The sequence below is a fragment of the Peromyscus eremicus genome, chromosome 22, assembly GCF_949786415.1.
Source record: "Peromyscus eremicus chromosome 22, PerEre_H2_v1, whole genome shotgun sequence".
NCBI lineage: Eukaryota > Metazoa > Chordata > Mammalia > Rodentia > Cricetidae > Peromyscus > Peromyscus eremicus.
Window position 1 is genome coordinate 33,060,921 of NC_081437.1, and position 22,766 is coordinate 33,083,686.

Below are 22,766 nucleotides of genomic sequence, written 5' to 3' on the forward strand. Positions count from 1 at the left end.
TGCTTCTGCAACATTAAACACGATGTGTGACTCAATGTGTGATTGGTGGAATAGTCAGGGCTCAAGCAAGGGTCTGGTACGTTGTCTCCTTGTGCTGAAAGGAAGCCGTATCTGTTGTCCCATCTCTGACCTCCCGAGATGCTCAGTTTCTCCTTGCGCTGTTTGGGGTGGGTCGTCTTCAGCTGGACAGATGTGCATACTACTGAAGGCCAGCAGGCTACCTGTGACAACCTCGTGGAGAGCACAGGGAATTGTGGGAGAAAAGGATGCAAATGCCCACTCACAGTTTTCTTATTTCTTGAAGGTGGATGACTCCAATTGTGACCAGGAGCTGCTTGCCCTGCTCGTGGATGCCAGGCTGTTGGTGAAATGTGTCTCCACACCCTTCTATCCACATATTGTTGGTCACCTTGTGGCCACCAGCCAGCAAGGACTCTGGGATGCAGAGGAACTGGCTAGACACCTGCAGGAGGCCAGCCATGAAGTGGAGGCCGGGTCGCTCCTCCTGGCTGTGCAGGGCACTCACCGGGCCTTCAGAACTTTCAGCACTGCCCTCAGCACAGTGAGGCGATGGGTGTGAGCACGAGGACCCGTGACCCTGCTCCTGGCAGGGCAGAGCATCGGACCCTGAAGCAGGACGTGTAGCCGTTAATTGTTCTGGCATTTCTAACAGTCACAAATAAAGGTGTATAAGATGCCCTTTCAGTACTTTCTTCCTCATACTGATGGATGAGCATACTCTGTTATCACTGTTGATTCTGTCTGTGCCTTTTCTGGGTAGAACACATTAACTGCATCTGAAGCTGTAGCTGTCACTCTCCTTAATAACTCACAGTCATTGAAAACTGAAGATGGCTTATACAGTGGGAAAGTAGACTTAGGCCTGGTCCAGAGCTTGACAGGAAAAAAAAAAAAAAAAGGCTTCTTTATTCGCGTACTCATGCCGTGGGGTTCCTCACCCCCGGCAGACCTGAGCTGGCAGGCTGGTTTTCCATTCTGATGAATGCAGAGCTCTTCAGTGTGAGAGCAGCCTTGCACACTCGAGAGCACTTGAGTGTCACCTGCTCACAGCTGCAAGTCTGGGATCTCACACACCAAACGGTTGCTGGTGAAATGGAAGTTCACTCCACTCTGGGGCTGGTGTTGGACTCCTGGGGCATGAACTCCCCAGAGTGTTGGAAGGCTGCCTGAAGCACCCATACCCATTCCAGAAACCAGAGGCTTCATAACATAAGCAGGGGAGAGAAGCCAGAGCTGTGTGATCTGATGCTGGTGGGTTCTAGAAACAGGAATTACCCTAATGCTAAGGAGAAGAGAGGACAATAAGGACGGAAACTTGAACCCTGCTCTGACCCATCCTTAGCCTATTGATGTAGGTAGGGGTGGGCACTGTTTTTGCAAGCAGCACACTTGTTGCTGAGAGGACATACTAGACTAGAGTCAGGCTTCTGGATCAAAAGCTAGCTTGGCTAATTTATGACCTTGGATACCTCGGCTTGTCTTTCTCTGTATCTGTTATCCACCACACCTCCTCATTGTGAGCCTCAAGTTCATTTGCAGGGAAAGGGGAGGGTGAGGATGGGAATGAGAATAGCTCCTGGAAGCCAGAGGAAGGTGGACCCAGGCCTTGACCTTGCTCAGCCACGTGGGGAGGCTAGACAGGAAACTGGAATCCTAAGGATGCATCACCGTGACTGTTCCCTGTCTCATCTTTGGACAGTTGACTCATGAATCTCTGCATCTGAACTGGGCTAGGGCAACATTCAGAATCCTGCCCTTCCAGGCAGAAGACAGGCGTTCAGTTTGTCAACCAGGAGACTTACGACAGGCCTTTCTACTGTGTCAAGGTCTGTTGTCTTCTGGTTAAGCTGTAAGCCAGAGTTCATTGGCTCAGGTGTGTGTGCTCCGCAGACTCAGCTACCTTCTCTCTTAGGAAGGGGATTGAGCTGCCCTGGATACTTGAAACTTGTATCCACACTCAGCTTCATCTGGGCATTCTCTGGAAGGGCCTCACTTCCTTTAGCTCTGTTTGTTATTCGTCCTACTGTTGGCAACTTACCTTTGCCACGAGATGGGGAGAAGTGTGCTCCTGTCACTCAATAGACTTGCTTGTGTGCATTTCTTTTATACCTTGGCTGGAAAACTGTTCTAGCAATAGAACAACATAAGGTACAATATCTTCAGACACTGCCTGTGTGTGCAGGAGGTCAGCAAGCGTGGTGGCATGCACAGTGATCTGCTAAGCCGTCTCACTGGCTTCATGTGCACAGTCTCTTCTGTAGGAAGGAAAGGGAGGAGGTACCATCCCCATCTGCATATGAAAAAGCCAACCCAGGAGTGTGTTAATTTGCTCCAGACTTCCTCAAGTTAGGATTTGAAAGCATGTCAGTCTGGCTCGACAGCCTAGCTTTTACACAACTCCACACTCCTTGATGGCTTCATGTGCCTTGCTAGGAATCTGTATCTGTGTACTTTGAGGAAGGGAAAGACCACAGCCAGTGTCTCCTTGCCAAAAGCAGATAATACAAATCATGTCCATATCTGTTAAGCAGAAGTAAAGCTCTCTGACTTCACATCACAGTTGTGTACATTTCCATTACTAATTTTGTGTGTTTTAGGCAAACTGAGAGAGGTCTGTCACCTGATTTTTGCTTGTCTGTCTGTTCATTGTTATCGTTAGCAGTCAGAAGGTCATCTCCTGTTGTTCAAAGCTTGGATTTCCCAGCATTCCTTTCTGATTCATCTCTAACAGACCCCAGCTTCAGGTTTAGTGAAAGTTCCATAGGGTTTTGCTTTGAAGCGAGACTTGGATTCCATTATCAGCCTCCATGTTCGGTGTGTTTTCCTGTGTGTCTGGGAAGACCACTTTACTGTGTGGGTCCAATAGCACTGAAGGACTCTTGTATGACATTTTGTTTGTGTTCTGACAAATAAAGCTTGCCTGGAGATCAGAGGGCAGAGCTAGCCACTAGTTAACCAACCATAGAGGCCAGGCAGTGGTGGCACACACTTTTAATCCCAGCACTTGGGAGGAGAAAGCAGGAAGATCTTGTAGCCACCTTGGGCTACAAGAGATTGATCCAGTCTAAAAGAGAAACAGAGCTGGGCCGTGGTGGATCACACCTTTAATCCCAGTGGAGACAGGAATATAAAGCAGGTAGAGACAGGATTCCCCCTTTTCAGTCTGAAGATTCACAGAGGTAAGAAGTGGCTGGCTGTTCTGCTTCTCTGGTCTTTCAGTTTTCACCCTAATATCTGACTCCAGGTTTTTATTGATTAGGATTAATTAGAATTACACTTTAGTCCCTTTCACCTTCAGCCCTATTTTCAGAATCAGACAGAGCAGTGATTTTTCCACCCCTATCCTTGGCAACATCCTGGGTAATGCCCAGTCTTTAGTTCAGCCTTTGGTCTGGTCCCATCTGCTTTAGAAGAGAATCATAATCATCAAAGTCGATGGTCAGTGCTCTTCCCGGCTTACACCATTATATCCTCGAAGCATTAGCTAAGTACCTGGGCTGGACTGGGGGTTAGACTCTTGTTCTTATACTGACCAACTAGCCAAACCAGCCAGGTGTATCTGTGTTCTTGAGGATTCTGCTCTACAGAGTCTAGAATGAGCATTCTACACAAGGTACACTGTTGTTCCTCTCTCTGGGAAGAATAAATGTGTCAGTCCCCTGGTTCATCCTGGGACACCTTTTGATGAGGACCTTGGATGGATCTTTACTGTTTTCCCTGCACCCCAAAGTGTTGCCCCATTTGCTTCTTACAATGACCCTGCAAGTTAAGCGTTTTGAGTTCTCAGTCTACAGAGGAGGAAGCTTCCACTCAGTGGGCTGTCCCAGCCCCTATTCTCAGAGGTGGTAGACAGCTACACAGGGTATGTTTCAGGGATCCAGAAAGAAACCCGATCTTCCCACCCCCGTGCCTAGATTCCTCCCTACTTACTTTTTCCTTTTTACTAATTAAATTTTTTATGTATTTTACATCCCTACTGCATTTCATCCTCCCTCCTCTCCTCCTGACCACTCCCCCACCTCCACTCTGCCCCTCCCATCCACTCCTCCTGTGTTTCTGTTCGGAAAGGGGCAGACCTCCCATGGGTGTCAACAAAGCATGACTCCCTGCTTATTTTTAACATCTCCTCAGAATCTCCTCTGAAAGGTGGAGCCTTTCAAACCAGAGGAACAAAGGGAAGGTAGATTCCCTGAGAGAGGGTGTGACGATTTACCTCAGAGAGTTGTGCGATGGCAGAAGTGTAGATCCCACAGACAGGCTAGCCATGGAAGGGGCCATTCTCTACCCTGATAACCAAGCACAGAAGAGCAGGGGCCAAGACCACGGTTGGGGGGACTGAGATGTTACCTCGTTTCTCTTCTGCACTGCTTATCAACCAGCTCTGCATTTCTCTGCTGCTGGGTTAGGCTCCCTCCTGCAGATAACCTTCTCTGCATGGGTGACACATGGCTCCCTGAAGCCTGAAGCTCATCTCACAGTTCAGCCACCAAGGAGGAAAGGGTTCCTCTCTGCCACTTTCTCTGGCAAACAGAGAACCTGGGGCCTTTTCTAGATGGGGTGTCAGGCTGTAGCCCCAGAAGGAAAAGGAGAGGCATGAAGGACCTGGATCTTAATGACCACAGTGATGGGAATCTTATCGGGACAATGACAGGGAATCAGGCAAGGGCAGGTCCAGGGCAGCAGCAATGAGAAGGGTGTGCAGAGAAGACAGTCTCCCCAAGAGGTCTGATGTTGGCTGAGTGTGAGTGGCAGTCAATGTAGAGATGAGCAGGTGAGGGAGTGTGCCAAAGCTGCCACTTACCACCTGTGCAACCCAGGCAGGACCTGTGTGCCCCAGGCAGGGACCTGTGTGCCCTAGGCAGGACCTGTGTGCCCTAGGCAGGACCTGTGTGCCCCAGGCAGGACCTGTGTGCCCCAGGCAGGGACCTGTGTACCCTAGGCAGGACCTGTGTCCCTCTGACATTTGGAGACCTCTTCCCTGAGACCTTTCTTGCTTTCAGACTTGCTGAAGGGAAGAAAAATAGTAATCCAGCCCTTGACCTTGTCATTCCTTCTGGGAACACTTGCAAGGGGTTGTCATGGCAACACCCTGCTTTTTTTTCAAGCCCAGAGTCTGGCTGGTTGTTGACCACGGTGGGCATTGTCAGTCTCAGGGCCAGAGGGCTTCCTAAGAAGGGTGACCACCGTTCACACTGGGCTTCTGTCCAGTGGAGGCTTTGAGCTGAGTGGTTCCCAGATTCCTTGCATCTCTGTTGGAGAATGGCTTTGGAGAGTGACTACAAATGAGGTCCAGACAGTCTCAAGCTTGCTACCCCACTGTTCTCATAAGTCCCAGGCATGCAGAGTGGCTGGGATTCAGGACAATGAAAAGGGTCATTCCCATCCTTTGTATCAATGTCCTGCCTGGTGCCTTTTCCATCCTAGATTTGCATAACACCTTCCTCTTCCTCAGGTGAGGGCACAGAGGCAGAAAGGGTCAAGGGAGACATCTAGGATGCTCACTCATATGCAGCAAAGCTGGGAATGGGGCACGTCCACTTTGGATCCCATCCTCCGTGCTAATGCTCCATGGTCCTTCCCCAAACTCCTGCTGACTTTGCATGCCAGGACTTGGGCTTTTCCAAGGGATGCTTGCTGTTCAGCTCTTCTTTCTAAAGTGAAACCTGGGCTTAATGGAGCTTCCTATAAAATATTCAAATATTGTAATGATGATACAAAAGATAATCCTACCCTTTTTCCTTTTAATGCGTGTGTGTGTGTGTGTGTGTGTGTGTGTGTGTGTGTGTGTGTGTGTACCATAGTGCATATGTGGAGGTCGGAAGACAACATCAGATACAAGTCCTCATCTTCTACCTTGTTTGAGACAGGGTCTCTCAATCATCACTGTGTATGATCACAAGCGAACTGTGACTACCTCTCATCTGCCTTTAGGGGCACTAGGATTGTAGATGTGTGCTACCCATCTGGCTGTCCATGGTGAGGAGGGAATTCTGAATGGTGATGATGTGGTCCAGATGTGGGCCATGATGTACATAATGGAGGCTACAGGGGCTTCTGAGCCAGGCAGTGCAAGGCCAGGCATATCTGTGTTCCTGAGGATTCTGCTCTACAGAGTCTAGGATGAGCACTCCTCACAAGGTACACTGTTGTTCTGGGCTCCACTCTGTGGACAGGATAAATGTGTCAGTCCCCTGGTTCATCCTGGGACACTTTTTGATGAGAACCTCAGATGGATCTTTAATCAGTAACAACTGAGATTGCGGCGGTGGGAAGGAGTACAGTAACTGTTGGTATTGCTAAGCCACTTGACAAAACCTAAAATCACTGAAAAGACAGACCTCTTGGCATGCATGTCTGTGAGGAAGCTTCCAGAGCAACTTGAGATGAGAAGACTTACCCTAGTGGCATCATAGTAGAGGGCTGGGATCTTGAACTGAATGAAAAGGAGACAATGAGCAGGCTGAGCCCTGTTCACTCTTCTGCTTCTTGACAATGGACAGATGTGACTGTCCACTGTAGGTTCCAACCCCCCTGCCTTCCCTACCACATGACAGACTGCACCCCGGAACTGCCCTAAGAGGAACCCAAATAAACCCTGAAGTCGCTTCTGTCTGGCATCTTGTCAACAAGCACCGTAGTATAATTTTATCTCCAGTGGCTCACAGGAGGGAAGAACTCATTCCCCAGCTTGGATATAAATCAGTGTGAGGCTATTGGGGAGCTCCTAGCCCCTCTCCCCAGTTTTCATGAATGACTTTCAGAAGGTTCAGGAATTATTCAGTGTACATGCTGTTTGTATGGAAGACAAAGAGAAGACTGAGAGAGACAAGCAGACAAAGTGAAAAAGAAAGAAAGTCAAGAAGAAAGAAGAGACGTGGGGCATGATAGTGCACACCTTTAATCCCAGCACTCAGGAGGCAGAGGCAGGTGGATCTCTGTGAGTTCAAGACCAGCCTGGTCTACAGAGCGAGATCTAGAACAGTCAGGGCTACATAGTGAGACCCTGTCTCAAAACAACAACAAAAATTTTTAAAAAGCAAGAAGAGGATGGAGAAGAGGAAAAACAAGGAGAAGGAAAGGAAAAGTCAGAGACAGAGACAAAAAGAAACAGGAGAGAGAAGAGGAAGAAAGAGAAAAAGGAAAAAGAGGAGAGAGAGAGAGAGAAAGGGACCACAGATGAAAAGGAAGTAAGATAAGAAAGGAAATCCTTGAAGCCCCTGGGAGATGAAGAAGAGAAACAAGCCCACAGGCCCATCCTCTGGCCTCCACATATGATTTGTATCTTATGAGTCCACACACACACCCATAGTAACAAATAGATAAATAACTCAAAAAGAACTGAGAGTTTTGAGGGGATGTGATTAGATCATGAGATGGGAAGCACAGGATGGGATTAGCACCTGTCTGAGAAGAGACCCGAGGGAGTTTATGGATCCTCCCAAGTGAGGATACATAGGTAAACTGTCTATGAGGAATGGACCAGACCTCACCAGACCTCAAAACTATACACAATAACTTCTGATGTATGTAAATATGTAAGCCGCCCGTCCCTGTATATTACTGTGTTGGCTGGATCGACAAACTGTCCTTTCCACATGGACAGAAATATGCTTTGTGAATCACACTGCCCCTTTGGGTGTGGTGTCTGTGCCCTTCCCAGCCTTTAGAAAGTGGCTTTCAGCAAGGGTCCCCAGGGAGCTCCCATTCCTAGGAGAAGCACAAACAGTGACATTTCTCAACTTTTCTGCCCTCCCGTGGAGAGCAGCCTTAGCTTACCTAAGCACACTCAATTCAAGGAAACAAAAACATTTGGTTTGTGGGGGGAGGGCGGCAGGGAACTATTGCTTTTAATGCCTGTCAAGCGTCTGCTGAGAGTCAGACTAAAACCCACTACTGTGAAAGAGAGCAGGAAATAAAAGGCGCTTTTATTACCCCGGGCTCTGCCTTGTTCGAGATACTTACCTTTCCATTGTGAAACATAGACCTTCTGTGTGTCTTGGCACAGAGCGGCCGGTGACGAGTTGCTGGTGATTTCCTCCCACAGACCATCTGGGCACCAGAGCCCGTCTTTATAGGAATGCTTACTCGGTGGAAAGGGAGCTGAGGAGCGGGTTGCAAGTCTTTTCAGCTAGCTCTTTTATGCATGTGTGGCAATTACTTCTGCAGGAAGCTGGGGAAGATTGACTGCACCTACGATTGCGGAGCCCTGTTAATATTGCACCATAAAACTCAGTGTCCAGAGCACAGCTCTGGAGGAAGGCAGTGCATGCTCTCTGGAGCCCGTGCTGGACACGGCACAGTCTATTTCCCAGACCTGAAGCGAGGCACCCAGTGCTCAACCGCACACCGCACGTGGGGAAATGACACCAACCTTGAGGAGGTGAGACCGAGGTGTAGGACCAGAAGTTCTTGGGCTGCCAGAGGGGAGGAGCAGCCTGGAATCTTCCTGGAAGTTGGGTGAAATGGCATCCAGAATTTCTCTGCCTTTCTTTGAATTCTTTGCACTCTGTTTGGTCTTTCTATAAATGGGTGCTCACTATCCTGGACAACATTAGAAATTCTCATCAGAGACATAGGGGAAGGATTTGTTATATCCCTACTATTTGCCAACCAAGCTTTAAGGGCCTTAACATACTTTATTTACCCCTCTAGTACTTGAATTTGGGTTCAGGAAGATTTCTGTCCTCATTTGTAGATGGAATATGGAGAATCAGAGGGTCTAAGCGCTTGCCCAAGGACATTCTGGTAGTGAAGGCACAATGCCCCAAAGTTAGCACCTTTTCAAAGTATTCTCATATTTTCTAAGTTTTATTACAGTGAGTGCCCTGGGAAAGTACTTAGGAGCCACCTACTTTAGCCATGTTCTAATGCAGGGTGATCCCCTACTTCTGGATTACCCCAGTTTTACCTCTGCAGAGGACAGCTCCTTGGGAACTTCACCTCACCCCATGTCAACTCCTACCCCATTCCTTTCTACTACATGAAGATGTGGTGGAAAAGGGAAAATTTGTGAGCAGAGGATCTTCCCCAGACAGTGTAGTGCTGGCTCCTTGATCTCGGACTTCCCAGCTCCCAGGACTCTGTCCGTGAGCACCAGGCTACAGCCTGAAGGGCCCACAGTCATAGCTGAAGGTGGGCTTGAAGACTCGACATTGGTAACTTTGTGGGGTCAGAGGTTATGTTTGTTCCTGTGTAGAACAAGACTAGGCTCAGCTCTTGTTCACAGCGGAGACAAAGGGCTTGCTTTCCAGAATAGTTGCTTGACAAATTCTTGCTGGACTGATTGGGCAAGAAAGTAGAAGCAGGATTGTAGAGATGGGTCACTGGGTAAAAATGCTTGCCTTGACTGCACAGGGACCCTAGTTTGATTCCCAGTGACTGGGGCGGCGGTGGCGGGGGGGGGGGGGGGGGGCTGCAGCAGCTGGACATGGTGGTGTGATCTTCTAATCTTATAATCTTAGACCTGGAAAAGTGGAGAGTCTTGGGTTCACTGGCCAGCTGGCTTAACCTGTTTGGGAAGTTCCAGGCCAGTGAGAGCCCACTTCAAATACACACACACACACACACAGAGAGAGACAAAGACAGAGACAGAGACAGAGAGAAGAGTGAAAGTGAATGAAATGAATCTATGTCCCTAGACATCCAGAAATGATGTTTCCAGCTTAAGCCCCTTGAGACATCTGTACCTGCACGGCTCTCAAGAGGAGCAAAGAGGAAGACAGCCCTGTCCACTGTGGTACCCTAGTCCATACCTGGGCCCCTGAGGAGCAGTCCCGGCAGCCCTGTTCCCTGCCTAGTGATGAGTGTGGGACAGAGCAGAATGAAACGTCTTTCCTCCTGCTAACCTCTTTAACTAGGAAGAGAATTTCAACCACTCTCTATGGATGGGGAGATTAGCCAGTATATAGTTTTCCAAAATTTGGAATAAGCCAAAATAAAAGCATGCTTGCTTCTAAGCAGACACGCAGGCTCAGCCTTGGTGCTTCGAAATAATCATTAGGACCAGATGGGAAGCCTGAGTGATCTCTGTGCCCTGCATGCTGTGATTGGCTCTGCCATGTTATGCTTCCAGAGCCAGCGTGGAATATTGTAATCTGTAATAAGCGCTATCAGCCTCAAGAGCCTTTTATTTCCAAACTCTTAAAATCTTGGTGATAATCCACAGGAGTACAACACTTTTTAGTTTATAAATTGTGTTTGTGGTGAGCGTTATCTCATTGAATTTATGAGTTACAACAGTCTTATCATTTACAGCTTCCCTATAAAGAATTCTCTTCATTCTGTGTCAAAGGATGAGAAGAGGGTCAACAAGATCATGGTTGAATAAAATGGCCCACATAGGCTCATAGGGAATGGCACTATTAGGAGGTGTGGCCTTGTTGTAGTAGGTGTGGCCTTGTTGTAGTGGGTGTGGCCTTATTGGAGCAGGTGTGGCCTTGTTGGAGGAAGGGGGGGTGGGGGGGTGGGGGGTGGGGGGGTGGGGTGGGGGGGTGATCTTCGAAGTTTCAGAAGCTCAAGTCAGCCCAATGGCTCATTCTCTCTTCCTGCTGATTGCTGATCCAGGTGAATTCTCAGCTGCCTCTCCAGCACCATATCTGCCTACCACGCTTCCCACTATGACGATAATGGACTAAACATCTGAACTGTAAGCCAGCCCCGATGAAATGTTTTCCTTCATAAGAGTTGCCACATTCACGTTGTCTCTTCTCAGCAGTAGGAACCCTAACTAAGACAACGGAGGTGCTAAATAGTTGAGGAGGCCCTTGTTTTTGAGTCTCCCCACTCTATCTGTCTGCCAGGTCTTCTGTGACCAACAGCAAAAGGCTGGTGTCAGAGCGTCCAGCCAGCTAGGGGCCTATCAGAGTTCTAAAATGTTAAACTGGAAGGAACTGGGCCATCTTAGTTTTCCACCTTATATCCATTTTCAGAGCAATGCTCGTCAGAATTAACTCTAGGGACAGCACTCACTCTTATGATGAGGTTTCTGAGCCCCACTACTGCGGCCTGCTCCTTCCTACGGGGGCTCACAGGGGACATCTGCTCTTCCACATCACCTGCAGGGGTCAGTACTCCCTGGATGTCCCTGTCCAGTGCATCTTTCTCATGTGTTCCAAAGCAGGCTTTAATCTGTCACCCACGTGTTCCTGAAGAGAGTTGGAGCATCCGCGTCACTGACTGTCCCAGGGAGGGTCTGGGAAATCACCATTCATTGATTTTTGCAGTGACACCACACTAACTGGGCCGGTGAGCCTGGTTTGTTTGTTGTGTGCTTGTTTGTTTGTTTGTTTTCTCTGCTCCACTTTTGGAACTCTCCCTCCAGTTTTCATACCTGAAGTGATTCTATAAACTCTGGTACTTTCCCTCAGCCTCATGGTGTATTAATAACCTGTATGGTTCACTCTCTCTTCCTCTCTCCCTCCTTCTCCCTCTCCCTTTCTTTCTATCTCCCCTCTCTTTGTACTGACCCCCCACATGCTAGGAAGGTACTCTATCACTGAGCTGTATATCCCAACCCCCTTCTATTTTTTTTTAACTTTTTATTTTGCAACAGGCTCTCACTAGTTGCCAAAGCTGGCCTTGAACTCTCTCTGTAGTCCAAGCAGGCCTTGAACTTGCTATCTTCTATCTTCCTGTCTTACCCTCTTGAGTAACTAGGAATGCCAAGCCTGAGCCACCAGGCCCAACTGAGATTATTCCTTGCTGCCTGGCCATGGATCTTGCCTGGCCTTCTGTCCTGCTGGCCTTTGCCTCTGTGGAAACTGTTCTCATTGGAGAAGCTAGAGCAAACAGAGAGATGTTCTGTTCTTTATGATATACTCATCTAAATACCAACTGGATGCTTACAGGCTTATGCAACTGTTCCTCGTGCTGCATTGCCCAGCAGGCTTCTTGCCATGTCTGTGGAAGGCTGAGTGTATAGGGCATTCAGAAATTCTTGCTTGCCTCTGCGCAGGCCTGCCTATGGATGGTGGCCCTTAGACAATTTGAGAAAGGGCTTCTAGGCCAGGCTAAGAAGGCCCATGTGTGTTAGTAGTCTTTGCTTGGTGTTGTAGCTGCTCAGCTAAAAGGATGCTCCATTCTCACAACAGAGCATGGAATTCACTCAGTTCCTTTGGCCTTAGATATTTGTTTTGGGACACAAGACAGAGCCAGTTGCCTTGGAAGGGTTTGGGTGTCACTGTACTGACCCATATCTAGTGTAGCAGTCTGTTGGCTTGATGGGCCCTACAAAGAGCCCAGTGTCCCATTTTGCAGACATGCAGTGTCCCAGTCAGTGTAGTTAGCATCTGTGAACACATGTCCTATGCTCTGCAGCCCTAGGAAAGATTTAGATCTGAGACTCTCCCAAGGGAGAAGAGAGTAAGAGAAAGCTTCCATCTTCCAATAGGAGTCTGTCTGAGTACAGTCAAAGTCCATGTAGGGAGGACCTGGACCCAGAAGAGATGTCAACTTACCTGAGGTCTAGCAGCATACCATGGTGGTGGGGAGGTGAACCCAGACATCGCTGGCTCCTGTTCCATTGTTCTGTCTCAGGTTGGGGCAACTGCTATCACTGATGGGAGCTAACAGGATAAGAGGACTCCTTGAACCTTGCACACTGAGCAGGATGCACAAAGGAGTTGGATTCACCTTCGTTTTGTAGACAATGGCTGTAGCTCAGCCCTGGGTTGTGTGCAATGAACTTGAATGGATCTGCTCCCAGGGAGCCCCAGGATGCTCCAGCAGGGACTGGTGTGTAGACTTGGAACCTCTTGACGTTGCTGCCCCTGGGTGAACAGAGGAGCCTGAGGTGGGACCAGTCAGGAAGGCCTCTTGGCAGAGGTGAGGCTGGGGTCCATGCAGGCAAGCAACCTGCTCATCATCTATGCTCAAGAAACTAGACTGAAGGAAACAGACACTCCCATCATCATCACTGTATCAGGTTTCTGTGAACCCAGACAAAGAAATGGGTCTCTAAGTTGTGGCTTTAGATAGAGCAATCTGTATCTGTAGGTCTGCAGATTCTATTTTTCTTTGTAAATTTGTTTTTAAAGTTTTATTTTTTTAGACATCTGTTTGTTGAGGGCAGTGGTAGGGTGTGCAACATCATGTGAGTGGAAGGCAGAGGACAACTCAAGGGAGTCAGGTGAGTTGGTCATCCCCCTTCACCATGTATGTTCCTGGGATCTAAGTCAGGTTGTCCAGCTTGGTAGCAAGCACCTTCACCCATGGTGCCATCATGTAGCCCTCCTTTACATTTCTTCTTTTCTATCTGTTCTTTACTTCTAGTGACAAGGCTCAGACTTTAGACTTGGAGTCTAGTGAGCCGGGGCCTTGGCTGTTGCTCCCCTGTGAACTAGGAAGGCTTGGCTTGCCTTTAAAGCCAAAGGCTCATTAGATGCCGAGGGTTTCCTTCCAGATGCCAGGCTTGGGGTCTGCGCAGTTGGGTGCAGTCTTTCACTGTGGAGTCCTTTCCAGTGTGCAAGGGCTCAAGTGAGTCTTCTTGTCCCGTTAGTCCCCAGCAATGACAAGAGCCACCTCAGCCTGAGTACTTCTACCTTCCGGACCTCACAGAGATTCTGCCCTGGGCCTGGAAGGCCTCACTCAGCTCTCCATCTGTCTTGTTCTCCAGAATTGTGGCCAGGCCTCCCTTTCTCCAGCTTAGGTAACTGCCCCACCCCCGTCCCATACATAGCACTGCTTTACGATGCTGCCAATTGCTCAGGCCCACAGTGGTCCTGGGTCACTGCATGCTCCCCACTGGTTGGGGCCTCCTATGGTTGCTGCCCTTGCATACTCAATACACAGGCCCCCCTGAGAATCACAGCTGTGTAGTCAGGATTCACTAACAAGGGAGTCTCTGACTGCACCTTGACTGAGCTGGTCATGTGACTTCCACAGCTTCCTAACTGTGCCACGTGAGTCTCCATTCTCCTATGTGCTGCCCAGGGCACAGGGAGTCTCTATAAACCTTGTACCTGCTGCAGAACTGGGGTCCATCGGGGTCCCATTCGGCAGCTGCTGCTTCCTAGTCTGAATGCACATTCTCCTCCACCCATCTTTATTCTTTTTCGGTTTGGGATTATCCTGGGAGCCCAGCAACCCTGCCCAGTTTGTTCTGATCAGAGCCTGCCGTCTTATCTGTAAACTGGACAGGGATCTGGAGAGATGGTTTGCCCAGTCCTAATTTACTCATGGAGCGATGACATAATTATGCCTCTCACTGACCACAAGCCACAGGTTTTTCCTGATGCCTCGACACTCAATCTGCAACAAGGGGGATCTTAAGCCGCTGTCTTTGTAAAGCAGAGAAGGGTAATTTCTTTGATACATTGAGCCTGACGCATCAGCCAAAGTCCAGGGTTGGAAGGGGCCTGTGAGGTCTTCCACTGGCCTTCCATGAGCAGCTCTCTAAGAGGAAGCCCATCAGCCCCCCAGGATCCTGGACACAATGTAGGCATCACAGCTTCCAGTGCTAGATGTGTTCTATGTCTCTACAATGTGAACCTCTCCCCCAGCTCTGCCCCCACAGGCTATGGACAGCAGTTAAGGTTTCCCAGTCAAGTTCTGAAAACTACGTTCCACAGAGAATGCTATGGAGAGCTCAGGATGGAGTCCTTTAGAGGCAGGGGTAGACCATCCCCGTCCTAGTAGAGATGGCTGTGGGCAACCAACTCTCCTCCCAGCAAGTAGGCTCTTTATTTGACAGAGGCCACAGAGTCCTGTTCCCTGTTCTGGGGTCCTAAGACAGGGGCTCACAGCCTTGATTTATGTCCTCACCCCCTGGCCCTGTGGACTACTGAGAACCACAGGGACATCATCGTGTGGGGTTTCCTGTTGAGCTTGACTCAGGGCAGCAGGGCCCATATCCACTCTGTCATCTTCAGCCATCTTCTCTGTCCTTGGCCCTGCCTCTGAAGGGTATACTAGATCTTCACTGTTGCTTCAGCTCTGGATCTTTGCATAGGTGTTCCACTAACAGTTTTACCTTCTCATCAGGCAGGGTAGGGTCTTTGCTCTTTAATCAACTGGTGTCTCCGTATTCAGTTCTGAGATTCTCAAAGGTCTTACTTTCCTATTGCTGTGATAAAAATACTCTGACAAAAAGACCTTAAGGGAGAATGGGATTATTTTAGCCTACAGTTGCAGAGGGATATAATCTACCAGAGTGGGAAACATGACATCAGAAGCAAGAGGCTGGCCGATGGTCACACAGCATCCACACTCAGGAAGCAGGAGGAAACAGGAAGTGGGTCTCAAGGCCCATCCTCAGTGACCTACTTCCTCCACGAGGCTCCATCTCCTAAAGATTCTGAAACTGGAGACCAAGTTTCAGACACATGGGCCTTTGAGGGACATTTCATATTCTAACCACAACAGTTAAGGTTAGATGATTAGATTTTTGTTTCATTATTTTTAAATATTACATATGTCTGGATTATGTTTCCTGAAGTTCACCATCACAAAGATCTTCTCTGATTTCATAGAAGACATGTAAGATACCTTACTTTCAATTTGGGTTTTATACAGGATAACCTTAGCTACCATACCGTAAGATCTATTTAGCAGACACTATTTATAACCTACTCTTTATCACAACCCCACAAAACAGTAACCATTGTCACCTCATTGCACTGATGGGGAAACCAAGGAATTGACATCTAAATAGCTTTCCAGAGGCTGTATAGCTAGGGAAGGGGGGAGCCAAGATTCAGACTGGGCTGTCGGATCCTAACCTTGACTGTCTTCTGATCCAAAGAACGCTATTCTGTTTTATTCAGTCCCAGGAATTTGGAACCACATCATCAGAGCTACTCAATAAATATGTCCTGGAACTCACTCTGTAGACCAGGCTGGCTTCGAACTCACAGAGATCTGCCTGCCTCTGCCTCCTGAATGCTGGGCTTAAAGGTGTGTGCCACCACCGCCCAGTAGTTTTTTGTCTTCGTCTTTAAATAAATAAATAAATACCTTAAAAATAAATAAATATTCCTCAACTAAGCAAGTGAAAAACTGAGTAGATAAATAAGTCCTTCACTCAAGAAGTACTCACTTTATAGGTGGTTTGTATACTTCAGTAGATGACAAACCCCTCAGAGGACTTGTTACAACTCAGAAGGCTGAGCTCTACCACAGATGTGAAGAGCTACAGAGGCCACTGCTCAGGGGACCCTGGCCTAACAAGTGCCAACTTGAAATAAAATCTCATGACACTTTCTCAGGAGGCACAGTGGCTGGTTGGAACAGGGGCCATAGTGAGGGAGCAGGAGCCGGTACCCAGTGCTGGGGGTCTATTCTGCCCAAGCATCAGGGAGCCTATAACTCACACACTACTATTTATCTCCAGGCTTGTCTGAAACTCAAGTGGCCAAGAGAATGGCCAAGTCTCAACTGGAAAGCCAGGTGCAGAGTGGAGATTCAACCATAACAGAAGCTTCCATTTGCAAATCACTCACCACACACCAGGCTTAGAGACGAGTGCATGGGCTGTATCTATACATGTTTGCTATAACACTGTGTGTGTGGCCCTAAAAACCCCAGTGTTCTTCAAAACGGCTTACAAAACATCATAGGGCTTAGAGGGGGAAAAGAGTTGAAGACAGCATTTAAAAACCTAGTAACGAGAATGCTGATACAACCAATAAGAATTAGTAATGGTGATGTTAGTAGAGAACCCATGTGTACCCTCTCCGGTGTCTGTCTGTGTCCAGCAACACAACCAGTCTGTTCTTTGCTGCCTTAAACCCTGGGGTGGGTGTAGCCTCCTTTGAGGTTAGAGTCTAGAAAGGTGTTTTTCTTTATAATCTGGATCTAAAATCTGACCAAGAGTGTAATTCCCTTCATTAATCCATTGCTCTAATGCAGCAGGAAGTAGGATTATTCCCTTACAGCAGCATCTGTTGGCTTCACCTGCTTGGAGGTTTCACATTCCAAGTGTCTCTGGGCCAAATACTCTACAGTAAAGAAAGGCACGTCTACAAATTGTCAGCTCTTGTCTAAGTCTGTCCTGTCTGCCCTGGCCTGCTCCCCGAGCCCCACAAATGCTCATGCACAAAGCTCTCTCCTGAACTAAAGTGAACCCCTGTTTCGAGCATACACAAGATGGTTTCCCAGTTGGCATAGTCCAGATTTGAACCCCGGATCTATACACTTCATGTTTCATTCTTCTACCTCGCTGTGAATATGAGTGGGCGAAAGCAAAGCAAATGGATGTGTGCTGTGGGCCTGTTTGGGATGAGAGTGTCCAAGTCTGGGCCAATGCCTATATTCCCATCTTTGGGGAGGGAAGCTGGGGTTAGAGAATTAAGAACTCCAGGCCAGCCTGAGATGTGTAGTATCTTGGTTACTATCTATTGCTTTGAAGAAACACTATGACCAAGGCTACTTATAAAAGCAAGCGTTTCACTGGGATTCTGAGTTCTAGAGGGTTAGGGTCCATGAGCATCATGGAGGGAAGCATGGCATCTCAAGCAGAGGAAGCAGTCGAGAACTTGCATCTGATACACAAGCATGAGGCAGAAAAAGTAAACTGGCAATGGCATGGGCTTTTGAAACCCCAGAGTCCACCCTCCATGACATATCTCCCCCAACATGGCCATACCTCCTAATCTTTTCCAAGCATTTCCACCAACTGGGAGGTAAGCACTCAAATGCATGAGACTATTAGGTCATTCTCATTCAAAACACCACATATAATAGTTCAAGACTAGCCTAAACGACATAGTGAGACCCTTGTCTTAAAATACAAAGCAAAATACTAGGAACAGCCAACAGCATGGATACTCAAGTATGATTCTGCTTAGCTAGGAACAGCTCGGGGTGAGGCCTGTGATGTGGCCCTAGCCCACCTTGCAGAACAGAGAGTACCTCAGGGCAACCAGTGCTTAGGGAGTTTTGTGATGCATGGAATGACAATGAGTCAATAGTACTAACAGCAAGCCAAGCAAGGACATCATTCCTCTGGTAAACAAATGCTGTATCTTCTTGATAGGCTAGGAGATTAGTGAGTGGATGACAGCTACCTTCTTGACCTTGGTCTGCTGCAGGCTTCCCGGCATGAGTTCTGGAAATAGTATCAGTGTCAAGAGCTCAGAACAGTTTCGCAGAAGCAGCAAGAGATGGGGGCAGGCTTCCGAATTAGCCCCACTGAATGGCATATGTGTTGTCTTGTGATGCATGTGTGTAAGAAGGAAGTGTGAGTGATCTCTTGAGGTCAGGGCATGGAAAGTCCTGAAAGGGGTGACTGGAGAAATATTCCACTATTACAAACCTCTGATAGGCAACTCAAGGGTGGGACAAGGACACGGGTACGGCATGGACCCAGGAACCCAGCTCACAGTCATACCCTTGTTCTTAAATTCTTTATATCTGTTATCATTTTTACATGAAATTGACTTTTTAGTGAAACTATATGGATCTCAGAGAGAAACCAGTAAGTCAGTAAAACTGATCAATATGGAGTTCTAGTAGTCACTGAAAAGTGATTCCAAAGGGACTCAAAGCCATGGGCTTCAGAGTCAAAGTCCAGACAGGGCCCAGTTCTCAAAACACTTCTTGTAGGGCTGTGTAAGTCAGGGTTCCGCTACTGAAACAAAATACCAGAGAAAAGCAACTTAAAGAGGAAGAAAAGATTTATTTCAGATCATTGTTTCAGAGGTTTTGGTCCATGGCTACTTTGGGTCCAAGATGAGGCTAAATCCCGTGGCAGGACCAAGTACTGGTGGGATCAGAGTTGCTTATCCTAAGACACAGCCTTCCCAGACACGTTCCCATGGATCTACTTCCTCCAACCAGTCCTTCCTCTTGAAGTTTCCCCCGCTTCCCAATGATGCTATGAGCTTGTGTAGCCATCAGTGGGACAATCCACAGATGGGACCAGAATCTTCCAGACCTAATCCCTTCCCACTTCTGAGCACTACTGCACTTAAGCACGTGAGCTCTGGGAGACACTTCAATTCCAAACCACAATGAAGACCAGTGAGCTCATCAACTCTCAGACTTCTCAGACTTGAAAAGTAAGGGCCCTGTCGATTTCACAACATTGTTAAAGGAAGCCATTTGTACAGAGGACAGTGGGAGCTGATCCCTTCCATGGGAGGCACACATAGCAACATACACAGCATGCTTCCAGAAGCTTCTATTCTATTGGAGGTGACAAAACACACTTTGAAAGCAGAAAGTAATCATGGACATATTTCAGAGTGCTGATTTTGTAGTTCAGTGAGCACTCTATGGCTCAGTTCATTTCCTATGGAAACACATCCAGCAATCACTTGAAGAGGGAGGGTGGATGTTTAGGCCCCGATTTCTCCACGTCTCATCATAAAACCCATTAGCAATATGGGCAAGTGTTTCTTCTAAAGTTTAACATCTTTGTTCTCATCTGCCTGCTACGTGGAGTTTCAGAAGTTAAACAAAGAAGCAGTCTGGAGAGACCTCGGCAGGCAGAGGATTTTCATTTCCACCAGGGAAGGATCTCCAACTCCCCCTCCCTACGGTCCTCAGAGACTTCCCTTGAGAGGAAGGGAAGGAAGCTTTCTCAGCAGGCATCCTTGGGAATAGCCCTCCAGAGAATGGCATGCAAGCCACACAAATAAACTTGTACTTGAGCATTTTTAGCAAGGCTGGGCAAGATGAGTAGCATGGGAAGGGTGCCAATCAACAGCGCTGGCAGATGTCTCTTCACCATGGTAGGTGGCCAGTGAAGCATTCATTCCCTCAAATATGTGCCTGTCAGCCCCTCGGAGGACAGCGACTTCAGCTCTTCAATCGATTGCTTCTTTGTGGCTGCCACAGCTAAGCATGCCTGATGTTGTACACGGGAGCCTTATGGAGTTGTAATGGGAAAGCATTTTAAGCGGAGAGCTACACAAACCTCATCCCAGATGTTACGTTCCATTTGCTGAGCTCAGCCCACACACCTGTGCCCTGCTGCAGAGCCAAGCTCGTCTGTCTCAGGTAGATGCTGGGGCAGGGCAAGGCTGGCTGCTCTCAACTGCTCTCTGTTCAGTCCTCCCTGCTGCTGTGCCTCCGGGGACCCCGATCGTCACAGTCACACATTTGCAGTGTCTAAGACTTAGCTGCAGGGAGGTGGCTCCCCTGTAGCATGAACACTGCTTGGCATTTCCTGAATATTGCCATTTAAGAAGCCTGTGACCCCCAGTACATGGCTAGAAATGAATGGAGTTGGAGTTTCATACTCAGGGACTGTAGATGATTCCAGATTTATTCTCTGACATGAATTTGGTGATTGTAAATGTCACAGACTCACACCATTTTTAACTATGTTCGTGACCTCGGAGTCAATTTGAATGTCAAGCTCACTTTTTCTCTTTCCAGCAAGGGATGAAGGAGCCAGGTAGACACAGGCCACTGGTGGGTTTGCTTGGTGACTGGCGTCCCTGGTGTCGGCTCAAAACTCTTCCCTGGCGATCTCAACACCTTGCGCTTTTGGAGGAAGACAGACTTCAATTTGTCAGACTAAGCACCGGGTTCACTTTTCTTCTCTTTGCTTAGCTACACGAATGTCCCTACTGTGAAAAAAAAATTCAATTTTGCTTATAATCAACAAGATAATAACCTATTTCATAAGATAATCTGGCTTCTATCACAAATGAGTGTAGCCTTTGTAAAATCCGAGTGCTGACTCATTTGAAGAGCTAACTGAAATTATGGCTTGAAATTGAATAACATCAGCTCAGGCTTCCAGAATGAAGAGGAAAAACAACCCAAGCCCCAGCAGGAAGAGTGTGTCGGGGCCATGAGTAAGGAGGCCAGCCTCTCTGCTGGTTCAGCGGGCGCCCCTCTAGGCACTCCTGGTTCTTATGTACCACAACAAGGAGTTGAAAGGAAAAGCAGGGACAGTTCACTAGAAAAAGAGGAAGCAGAGTGAGGAGGGAGAAAATTTAGAAGTTCAGTGGAACCTGCTACGCAGCGTGGGGCTTATGTCACATAGTGGGGGGGCTTTCTGGCTCATTTGCGTTAGCATGGGTTTTGGGGGATCATTTTCATAGTGTGGACATTCTGGTGCATACTCACTCTGCTGCTTGTGGTTCTTCATAAAACTTCGTGTTTCGTGTGTCTCATAAGTATCTTGAATCTCCACCCAGGGGTGTGCATTTCGGTATAATAATGGCCACTGGTGTGTCTGTACCAGTAGCTTCAGCCAGTTCCTAATCAGCCTAGGCAGGGCGGTCGGGAGGGGGTCTTGCATGCTAATTTGCAGCCTTTGCATACGCCTTCTGGTCCTCACTCTGCCCTGCTCTCCTCCTGTTGGCACAAGCTAGGTAAGGCTGAGAGCCTCTCATCCATCAGATGGGGCCATGCTTGCTGTTTTCTTGGGTTTTCAGCAGAAGAGGGAGACAGAGAGAGGTGGTATGTCCGGGTTCAGACAATGCATTCCACATGCACTGGACAGGATATCTCACAATAAAGATTTAAATCAACTCAGTACTCTAAGATTTTCAGAGATGGGGGGAGGGGGGAGACAGGAAGAGACAAGATAGAGACAGAGACACAAGTGGCAGAGACAGGTAGAGACACATTGAGGTAGAGGTGGAGATAGCGGTAGGAGAGACCAAATCCATTCTGAAAAGTCCCTAGAGATATGCTTTAACCCAAAGAAATAATTGGCAAAGAAATAAGGCATATTCAGATCACTCCAGAGTTAGAAGTTCCTGTATCTTGCTCTTTCACTAAATGTTATACTCTGTGCATGTCCCTAGGGAGGCATTTCCCAGTTTTCTCCATGGGATGGGGACAAGCCTGCCTTGCAATTAAGACCAGAGGAATTCCCCAAGAAATGCTGCACATTCAACCCTAATAAGAATATATTGTACAATTTAATGTTCCAAGTGGCCCATTCTGTTGGAGTATGAAGCTGAATGAATTTCACATACATCTTCATTTTCTTCCTGGATTTCTCCTGGCTGCATTCTATGTCACAGTAAAAACAACAGAGGCTGCCTCACCTGGAGATCTGATGGGACAACCTCACCTAGGCACAAAGAAGAATTATGATTGGATGGCATAAGACTTTTCTGAAATTTAAAAACAACACTTTTTTTATTTGAATCATCTTTCTTTATGTTTATGAAATGTTTCCTGCATTCCATTTTATATAACCCTGAACAAAACCCCATGTGCAGATATTAATTTCATTAGTAAATGAAAAGCCTGGGAATCATGGGCATTAAATGTCTTATTTAAGTTTGCCAGATGCTGGCTCTTGGATCTGAACCAGTTTTCCAGTTTGCTGTTTTCTTGCCCTACAAACTTCCCTGAACTGAGTGTTGCCAAACTACAACTCTTGTGTCCAGGGGTCCATGAGATTGGATGTTTGTAAAGGGACCCAATTTCTGCTCTATGCTGTATGGAGCCTCCCTGGGATGACTAGAAGGCTAAGGTCCTTGGTACTAGAAGGAGAAGTAGACTCATGGTTGATGCTGACTGCAGCCTGGCATCCCTCTGTGCACTGCTGGTCAGAGTACTATATAGCATGGGCTATCCATGGCTACCGTGGGCTTCCTAGCACCATGATGGCTGGGTTCCAATAGTAGTCTCCTTACATGAGCCAGGAAGTTGTACTGCCTTATGTTACAGCCTCAGAACTTAAACTGTAGTCACACCTGCCTGTACACATGGGGAGGGACAGCGTTCTCTTTTCTGTTGTCAAAATCACACAGGACAGAGAGCAGGTACAATGGAAGATGTTACTATGTCTATCTGTGTAAAATATAGCCCATCACTAACTGTTGTATAGCCGC

General features: G+C 47.7%; 1 protein-coding gene across 2 annotated transcripts in view; it reads left to right on the top strand.

The window, feature by feature from the left end:
- The window catches only part of Nbas (NBAS subunit of NRZ tethering complex), a 280,100-nt gene extending 279,408 nt beyond the window's left edge, over window positions 1–692 (top strand). For both annotated transcript variants that reach the window (XM_059248639.1, XM_059248640.1), the window contains exon 52: window positions 305–692. In XM_059248639.1, coding sequence (XP_059104622.1) covers window positions 305–580 — 276 coding nt within the window. In that variant the 3' untranslated portion in view covers window positions 581–692. The remainder of the gene's footprint in view (window positions 1–304) is intronic.
- Window positions 693–22,766: the final 22,074 nt, after the last annotated feature.